The sequence below is a fragment of the Lagenorhynchus albirostris genome, chromosome 11, assembly GCF_949774975.1.
Source record: "Lagenorhynchus albirostris chromosome 11, mLagAlb1.1, whole genome shotgun sequence".
NCBI classification, from domain to species: Eukaryota; Metazoa; Chordata; class Mammalia; order Artiodactyla; family Delphinidae; genus Lagenorhynchus; species Lagenorhynchus albirostris.
The window spans coordinates 45,644,373-45,654,430 of record NC_083105.1 but is presented as its reverse complement, the minus strand read 5'-3'; the positions used below and the strand labels follow the sequence as shown (position 1 = coordinate 45,654,430).

Genomic DNA, 10,058 nt, shown 5'->3' with positions numbered 1-10,058 from the left:
TAAAACAACATATATTTAGTCTCTTCCAGTTCTGGAGTTCAGGAGTCCAAAATCAGTTTCACTAGGTTGAAATGAATGTGTTGGCAGGGCTGTACTCCCTCCAGAGACTCTGGGGGGAAATCTGTTCATCTCTTTTAGCTTCTGGTGGATGTCAGCTTTCCTTGGCTTGTGGCTGCATCACTCTAATCTCTGTCTCCATGGTCACATTGCCTTCTCTTTTGTGTGTGTAGCATCTCCTTCTGCTTTCCTCTTATAAGGATATTTGTGATTGCCTTTCGGCCCACCCAGATAATCCAAAAAAATTTCTCCATCTCAAGATCCTAAATTTAATCACATCTGAAAAGACCCATTTTCCAAATAAGGCAACATTTACAGGCACAAGGTATTCAAACCTGATGTCTTTGAGGGGCCATTACCAACCTGCCACAACTTACATCTATATTTACCCACTCTGTGCTCAAAATTATGCCAAACTGACTTATTATATTCTGTGAACATTTGGCACACATTCCTTAAATCCCAGTGTAAGCTAAACCTGGAAAATTATTTTAACTTTAAACTTATTTTATTTTACAATAAAAAATTAGCATTGTTTTTCAGTGATAAATACAAAGTACTGCATGTAGATTCTAAGATGATCAAGCTATTAAATGATCTGGGATCCATATCATTTGAACAGTGGTTGAGAGCATTGGCTATATTGAAAAGAGAAGGGAAGAAAAAAGAAGGCTTAAAGGAAGATCAGACAGCTTTCTTCATATGTATAAAGATGTTTCACAAAGAACAGAGATTAGATACATGTTGTGTAGGTTGAATGAGGAACAATTAATTGCAGGCAGAGAGAGGCAAATTTCAATCCAATATTAAGAATTCAGAATGGATAATGGAAAGGGCCCCATTCAAAGTGAAGTTTCTTCCTTATTCTGGAAGAATTCATGAATATGCAAAGACCCTGAGAGGAGGAATGCAGAGAGAAGTAGAGGATATATATTTTTTAAAACATAAGCTCTCTTTAATGGCTGATTCTAAATAAATTGAAGTGGTATTATCCTTCTCCAATCCATTTTTCAAATTACAGCCAGAGTGATCTTTTAAAAGTCGACTCTGATTATATCAGCACCTTTAATTAAAACCCTTCGTTTGCTGAAAGGTCCTTTCAGTATTGATTCCTGGTTTCCATGCCAGTCTCATCTGAAGCTCTCCGTGTTCTTCTCGCACTTGTTTCTCATCTTTTGATGCTCCTTCCTACCTCAAGGCTGTAGGACATGCTATTCTCTCTGCTGGCAAAGCTCTCCTTCCTTCTTGCCTAGGTTACTCCTACCCAAATGTAGCATTGGGGATATCAAAGGTAGCATACCAGGAGCTTTCCCTAGTATGCTAAACCAATTGGGTCCCCATATACATCTGCAAAATACCCTGAACTGCTTTATCAAGATGAAAGCATTCTATCATATAATGACCGTGTCTGTCTTTCCTGATAGAGTAAGTTCTTGATGACGAAGACATTGTATCTTTTTTTTTTTTTTCCTGTTGCGGAGCACAGGCTCTGGACGCGCAGGCTCAGCGGCCATGGCTCATGGGCCCAGCCGCTTCGCGGCATGTGGGATCTTCCCAGACCGGGGCACGAACCCGTGTTCCCTGCATCGGCAGGCGGACTCTCAGCTACTGCCCCACCAGGGAAACCCTGTATCTTTTTTTTTAAACCTCTTTATTGGAGTATAATTGCTTTACAGTGTTGTGTTAGTTTCTGCTGTATAACAAAGTGAATCAGCTATATGTATACATATATCCCCATATCCCCTCCCTCTTGCGTCTCCCTCCCACCCTCCCTATCCCACCGCTCTAGGTGGTCACAAAGCACTGAGCTGATCTCCCTGTGCTATGCGGCTGCTTCCCACTAGCTATCAATTTTACATTTGGTAGTGTATATATGTCAATGCCACTCTCTCATTTAGTCCCAGCTTACCCTTCCCCCTCCCATGTCCTCAAGTCCATTCTCTATGTCTGCGTCTTTATTCCTGTCCTGCCCCTGGGTTCTTCATAACTTTTTTTTTTTTAGATTCCATATATATGTGTTATCATACGGTATTTGTTTTTCTCTTTCTGACTTACTTCACTCTGTATGACAGACTCTAGGTCCATCCACCTCACTACAAATAACTCAATTTCGTTTCTTTTTATGGCTGAGTAATATTCCATTGTATATAGGTGCCACATCTTCTTCATCCATTCATCTGTCAATGGACACTTAGGTTGCTTCCATGTCCTGGCTATTGTAAATAGTGCTGCAGTGAAAGACATTGTATCTTGTTCAGCACAGTGCCTGGCATATGGTGGGCACCTTCAAATATTTGTTGAATGAATGAATGGACTATCTGGTTTGACGTGGGAAAGGAGTCTCATGAGAAAGAATATGTTTACCTAACTGACGTCACATTTCTAGTTGCAAACTTTTAGAAACACTAGTATGGTTTCTTGGAAGAGTGTATTTCATGAAAGAAAGGGGAGGCAGATAAGGAAATATAAGTGATGATCAAACAAGCCAGGTTTGTCAAGGTGGAGTCAATAGAAAAGGTCAGAAGTTTAATGGTGGGGGAGCGGGAAGCTTCATGGAAGACAGAAAAACTAGGAAACCAAGGCATAATGGCTTAAGATGTATTGTTTACTCATTCATTCCCAAATATTTATAGAATGCCTCTTATGTGCCTGGCTTGGAGTCAGAAAGTCAAAGCACGTCTCACCTAGTTCTTGTCCTTAACAAATCTACAGCCTAAAAAGGAAAGACAAATATTCAGCAAAGTAATTTCCACGAAGCGTGGTAAGCGCCGCTAGACAAGGTATACCAGTGTTATGAAATACCTAACTTGGGTGGGGAGAGTGATGGAAGGACAGAGGGAGAAGGATGGGTGGTCAGGGAAGCCTTTCCTGTTTAAGCTGAGACCTGAAAGATGAGGAGTCCAGGTGGTCTGGGGAACTGAAAGAAGTTCAATAGCTAGGATTTGGGATCCCCCAGAGAAACACTGTCAAGGTACTGAAGGACACCTTGATAGATTCGGTTTACGGACACCCCGGATGGGAGAGGTGGACAGCCCCTGGGCAAGAACGAGAACATTCTGCACTTCAATATTCCACCTGAGCTGGGCTTGCCTCTAATTATTCATTCCTTATTCCCGCAGGTTCCCACCAACTGCAGAGTGGTAGTGGCCCGCAGACGGCCTAGCTCTGCGGGAGACGGCCCAGACGTGGTCCCCTCGCGTCCAGCTCGCCCCCGGGAAGAGGCTCAGAAGCCCCGCCTACGTCCAGGCATGTTCTCCTGGGCCGAGTCCCAGGGGCCGCGGCGGTCATGTGACCCGAAAGTGTGACGTAGGAGGAAGGAGACGCCATTAGAGGGAGGCGGAAAGGGAGTGCTGTTCGCCTTTCCTCGGGTGCCTGACGTGGTGGCTGGGGCCCTTCATTCTCGGACTTTCCCTCGGCCTTTCCAGGCCTCGCCCGGAGGCGGGAGTGGAGACGGCGCCCGGGGCTGGCAGCTCCGGTGCGGAGGGGCTGCGCCGGCCGCGGCTGTGAAGGCGCTGCGGCGGCTGTGGAGAGCTCGGCGCGGCTCTAGGGCTCCGGCGGCGGGGACGCGACGGGATGGCTGCGGCCGGCGGCGGCGGGGCGGCGGCCGGGCGAGCCTACTCGTTCAAGGTGGTGCTGCTGGGGGAAGGCTGCGTGGGAAAGACGTCGCTGGTGCTGCGCTACTGCGAAAACAAGTTCAACGACAAGCACATCACCACTCTGCAGGTGCGGGCCCCGGGGAGCGGGAGGTGGCGCCTCGGGGCCCCTACTCCTCCGGGGCTCTGAGGACTTTGCTGCCACACCGTCGTCTGGGTGTGGGCTCTCACATCTCAGGCCTATCACCTCCGCGTTCGGATTGCCTTTCCGAATTCGCCCTGGGAACACGCGTGGTCGGGGCAGCCTGGACACGTAAGGACAGGCTGTTGGGAGGGGAGTGGAAGGGCCCTGAAAAGTCCCCAGTGTGGCAGCGCGTGTCGTGGAAGCCCCATCGGTGCGCTAGTGTTTCCCCTTTGATTTGCTTCCGCTTGGGCCCTAGGTGCCTTCACCCTACAGTCAGTCAACCGAGTGTCAGCCCTTTTTCTTTCTTTCGGAATTAGGAATTTAGCTGCGGATTTGATTTTGCTAATTAGGTGATTTGTAACTTCAGCGCTTACTGATGACTAAGTGTTTGTGCAAGTTCCATTTTGTCCTGTCTTCGAGTAACGTGCTGATTGGCAAGACATTCCTCTCCGGAGGGTTTTTGAAATGACCGCTTGCCCGTGTGGGTTACGCAGTTCCATTGCTGACTTGTGGGTCACATATTCGGCGATGTGGGTCGACCCATATTCACATGGAAACGTCATGTGAATACTGGCCAACAGTTGGTCCTCAAACTAACAGCTTAGCTGCTGCTGCTATTTATTTTCTTTGCTTGTAATGTAGGGCCGGCTTTTACCTGCAGATACGTGATTGTTAGTCAGAAAAGTGTTAAAATGTAATAATTAATTGGGCGTGAAGTCAGGCCTTTGAGGTCGTTGGAGTCTCCCCCTCTTCCAAAGAAATCAGTTTTCACGTATTAGAAGAAATATACAGCGAATCTGCCTTGATCAATTCAGTCAGAGGCAGTCAAGTCTAATGAATTTTTGAGCCTGATTGTCTAGGTTCATATCGCACCTCCATCCGTTTAAACTAGCTGTGTGATCTTGGCCAAGTTAATTAACCTGTCTGTGCCTAAGTTTCTTCATCTGTTAAAATGGCCATAATAATCGTATCTAGTTCATTGGGTTGTCAGGACAGGTATACATAAAAGCACTTAGGAGCTGGTCCAGTGTAAGTTCTCCATCGTTATTATTACCCTAAATTGCACAATAGATCTTAATTAGTGATTGTGTAGTGTGTAAGTACATGGGCACTATTTAATAGAATGCACAGTCTCCTGATCGTTGTGACATTTGATGTTTGATGCTATTATTAAACCACTGAGTCTAGAATTTACAAAGATGCTCTGGTTCTGATTCCATGTTCTATTTTTACACCTCTGTTTTTACTCCTATATAAAGCATACTATCTGAAAAAGTGAATGTCAGGAAGCTGCATTTTTCCCCTACATTCTTATACAAGGTCACTTAACACAATTTTGATAATTACAATTGAGCGTTATTAGTGAGATCAAGGAAATTCTTAGGGTAAATACCTATGCTCAGTTGGAAATTTAGAAATTCATTTAGGTAAAGTAATAACAATAGCTAACAGTTCTTACTGTGATGAGTATTTTACTTTTCTTCTGTCTTTTAGTTCTTATGACAGCCTTTGAGGTGGATAGTTTGATTAACCTCATTTTACAGGTGATGAGACAGGTGTGGTTAAGTTGAGTAATTTGCTGGCTATCTTATTGCCACAAGTCTTGGTGCCCAAGCTGAAATTTGAATCTAGTTATGACTTCAGATTTTGAGCAATAAGTCACACTATCTCTGGATATTGGTAAACCACCCCTTAGTGGTTTCTTTTGTGCTACAGACCTTAGAGAAAAGAGAAGACCATTGTAACTGAGCTCTTAATTTTTTTAAAGATAATTTAGCCCTTCAACCTAAAAATTACACTTTCATTATACATTCCAAAAACATCCTCGAAGCTAAAAGCTGGCTAAAGATTTTAAATATCTGAGAGGAAACTACTGAAATCTATTGATACATAGGAGAGAATGAAGTTATGGTAGATCTCTAGTATCAAAAGCATAGCATATAACTGTCATCACAAATGGTATCTGGACTATGTTCCAGAATTGAGGATTTTTCCATACCAATGTATGGAAACAGCATTATATTCAATCTCCTTCTCTTAGATATCAGTTCATTTCATCTTTTTAAATAATGTTTTCAGAGAAATTTGACTTCCATCAGACCCATAAGACACAGTCTTGTATGCCTTTCATTTCCAGATGGAGAGGAGCTAATGCATCATGAGATACGAGGGGAAGAATTTCTCTTTTTTCTTGTCAGCGGAACTACCTACTACCTATCTTTGTAAAATATTTTATGCTTTGCAAAGTACACTCTCATGCATTCCTATTTTAAAGACTGAGAGGAACCCAAGATAATATATGGTTCACTAATTCAGTCTTTTGTTTAATATTTCAGTCAAGTGATTGTCTACTTTAGTCTGAACATCTTGGAGGTGAGATGAACTGTTATAGAAGGTGGAAAACTCTATGTCCTGAGGTGGCACATTTCATTTTTGGACAGATCTACTTTCCAATTCATTTTTCTGCGTCTAGAGACAAAATCTCTTTCCCTGCTCTCTGAATCTTAGTCATACATGGCATCCCTTCTGATAGTTGAAGATGGCTCTTACATCCCCTTGAGTCTTGTCTTCTTTTGGGTAAACACCTCTGGTTCCTTTTAGTGGATCTCCTATAACATTGTTCTAAATCATATCACTATTTTGACATCTCTTCTAGACATTTCACTAATCATTGTCCACTTTTCTTAAAATATGATGCCTTCAACTGTAGAAATGATTCCAAGTGTGGTTTGATCTGTGCAAAGAAGTGCAGGCTATGACCTCCCCTGTGGAGAATCCTTTTCTAATACTGAAGTATTACAGAAAAGATTCTTTGAGCTTTTGGGCAGCTGTCACATTGATTAATATTGGGCCTGCTGTCTTAGACTTATTTGCTGAAAAAAAGAGACAGAGGGAGGGAGGGAGGGAGTAAGGGAGGGAGGGAGGGAGGGAGGGAAGAAGAAAGAAAAACTTTACATTTGTTCATTTTCCTTTGATTTTGTAGTTAAATCTTTTTTTCACTAATGAATTTGATCTATTAAAGTTGGCTTTGATAAACTTGCTCCAGTGGTTAGTGTCTGTTAATATCCTTTTGAATTTTGATTTTGTAATTCAAGAAACATTGATGGAGCTCCTGTGGGTCAGCCACTAGGTTGGGTCCTGGACATGCAAAGAAAAATAAGGCATGGTCTCTACTGCTGGATTAGCTACTCATTTTAACTTTGTCACCTGAAGATTTGGTAAGAATGTCTTCAGTGTTCTCATCAGTCATTAACAGACTCTGAAAGAAAGGGGAGAGAGAGGGCCAAGTACAGAGCTCTTCACAAGTCTCACTATAGTCCAGTGACACGTGACCAGAGGTATATTTCTCTTTAAATATGCAGAATCTTAGGGTGGAGCTTTTTCCAGACCATGCACAGGCCACAGTCCTCTTTCCTCTTGACTGAGAAACAGTTATAAATGGAGTGTTATACATATTAATGGTAATAGAAACAGGAAACAAGACTGACTGTTGTGGGCTGCTACCTACTGGACAAGAAGCCTTTAATGAAAATGGCTACTCCAGCGTTACAAATCTAACTTTTTTTGCCCTAGCTACATCAATCTTGCCCATAGGGGATATCATGAGATACTTTGTCAAATGCTTGGAAAAGAACAAGATACATTGTTTTTTCTGCATTAGGAGGCCATATGATGTAGTAGAAAGGGACAGGACTTTGAAGTTAGTTTGAATTTTTGGCTCCTGATTTTTAGCCGTCATGATTTTGGCAGATTATTCTACTGTTTGTAGCTGGCTCTTTATCCATGAAATGGGAGACTCTCACTCATAGGATTTTTATGTGGATTAGAGAGCCATAGTATTTAAACCTCCTGGCACAGTGTTTGTTTAAGGAATGTTTGCTGTTGCTGTGTGATGAATAGATGGTGCTTAATTTGTGTTGGTTTCTTTCATAGTAACCCAGTCAAAAAGGTAGTGGGGTTAATTTGACATGAATTATTTTGAGAATGCATGTGGTCTGAGGGACTGCTACATTTTATATTTTTATGCATACATATGTATTTGTTATCCATTCTACAGTTTTGTCTGGGATTAACATTTATGGAAAGTCACTTCTGTTTTGAAAATTGTGACATTTGCTATGCTTTGGTGTTTTAGTACTGCTCCCTTTTTGCAGACGTCCTCCTAGGTTACTGATAATTATGAAGTAATGTTGTAGGTGAGCTCTCTGAGAACTCAAGATCCTTTACCTTGCTTACAAAGAAAACTTGATCTTATGTAGAGTCCTCAAAGCTTTCTTTATGTGATTTTCTCATTGGTTTGGGGTTATGTTAAACTTGACAGAGACAAGAAAGACAGTTGGAGTGAGGGGCTTACTGCTTTTTCTCTGGAATTAGCTGCTGAACCTAAGCAGTCAAATTCAAGAATTGTTTATTTCATGCCTGTTACATGTCAAACATTGTGCCAACGGGGGACTATAAAGATGAGTAACGTCCGATAAAGATGTTAAAAAAAAAAGAATAGAATTTTTGGTAACTTACCTTTTAATATAAATAAGGAATTCCCTCCTCAGTTCCATTTTCTAACATTTAATATGTAATTAAAATTATAGTACCTTCACCAGTAAAATAAATAAATAAATAAAATAAAGATGAGTAAGGTACTTTAACCAGCTGTTAGCTTTCTTCTTTATTCTTAAATGCTTGTGCCATTTCTATTGTCTTTGGTTTATCTCTCTATATTTGTGCTCCTGGGTGATCACTTCCTTTTCTTTAGCTGAATCCTCTTTTTCCCCTTATTGTAAGATTATGCACTCTAATTTAAATGTCTTCTATCACTTTCAACTAGTCTCCTGTGTAAAAGTAACATTCTTTATAATCAGAACCATAAATCATCTTCCCTTTTAGAATTCTAACTGGAATTCCACCTATCTGCCTCCTGAAGTCTAGGGTAGGTGCCTGTCATTTGATTAGCAAAGCAGTGCTGTAAAGTTGGCTGGGAATACAGATAGTATGCTAACAGTTTGGCAAATGAGGAAACTAAGACTTGGATTAGATTTCTTAGGTCCCACATATAGTAATGGTGTACCGTTTTTTCTTAAGCTAGGTCAACTACTTTTTTTTTCTTCCATACACCTTAACCTCCTGAGCAACACTTGGCATTCAGGTTCTAGCAGTTGGTTTTATACTTGGTGTCACAGTCCCCTGGTCTAGGAATCTTAATTTCCTTATTTGTAAGATTAATGTTTTGAATGTCTGAAGTATCTTCTAAGTAGTTCTTGAAGCCACTTTAGTGTTGATTCAGCCAGTTTGATTACAATATCTTCATAAAATACAGTAGTTGAAATCCTTCCTTTTTCCCTTAGTATTTTTACTAGAGTATGTGGGCTATAGAAGGGTGGATGACTTTTTTTTAAGAAGAGTTTTTCTGAGTTATGGCTTTGAACTCCTAATATATAAATATTCTATATCTGACTGTTGTTTTCTGCTTTGTGTTTTGAGCCAGTCCTTAGAAGTGATTTTTTGACTCTCCTTTTCAAAGTATTTACTTGGACTCTAAACTGATTATAATACCTCTTTTTAGAAGCAAAGGACAAGAAATGAAGTATTCAAGCACCCAGCTTGGTTTTCTTTCTTTTCTTTTCTTTTCTTTTTTTTGCGGTACGCGGGCCTCTCACTGTTGTGGCCTCTCCCGTTGCGGAGCACAGGCTTAGGACGCGCAGGCTCAGCGGCCATGGCTCACGGGCCCAGCCGCTCCGTGGCCTGTGGGATCTTCCCGGACCGGGGCACGAACCCATGTCCCCTGCATCGGCAGGCGGACTCTCAACCACTGCGCCACCAGGGAAGCCCCCATCTTAGTTTTTTGATAGCTAATTTTTATTGCCTTCCTACAGAGGACTAATTTTATGAATTATCTTGCTGAATCTTTTCATGTCCATGTCTTAAGTTGAAAGTAGTTAATAGATACTTTTTTTTCCTGCTCACAGGATCTTAGTTCCCCGACCAGGGATTGAACCCAGGCCACGGCAGGGAAAGCGCCAAGTTCTAACCACTGGACTGCCAGGGAACTCCCAATAGATACTTTAAATACTTAAGCCTGAAACAATGTTAGTAACTGTAGCAAAAATAATATAACTGTTTAATTATATACACACATATTATTATTATTATTTTTCATACTGCAGGTTCTTACTAGTCATCAATTTTATACACATCAGTGTATACATGTCAATCCCCATCGCCCAATT

The 10,058-nt window shown here is 41.6% G+C and overlaps 1 protein-coding gene across 1 annotated transcript in view; it reads left to right on the top strand.

The window, feature by feature from the left end:
- Nucleotides 1-3,226: 3,226 nt before the first annotated feature.
- RAB21 (RAB21, member RAS oncogene family) overlaps nucleotides 3,227-10,058 on the top strand; it is a 31,388-nt gene continuing 24,556 nt past the window's right edge. Inside the window, exon 1 of the mRNA XM_060165310.1 lies at nucleotides 3,227-3,780. Coding sequence (XP_060021293.1) covers nucleotides 3,631-3,780 — 150 coding nt within the window. The 5' untranslated portion in view covers nucleotides 3,227-3,630. The remainder of the gene's footprint in view (nucleotides 3,781-10,058) is intronic.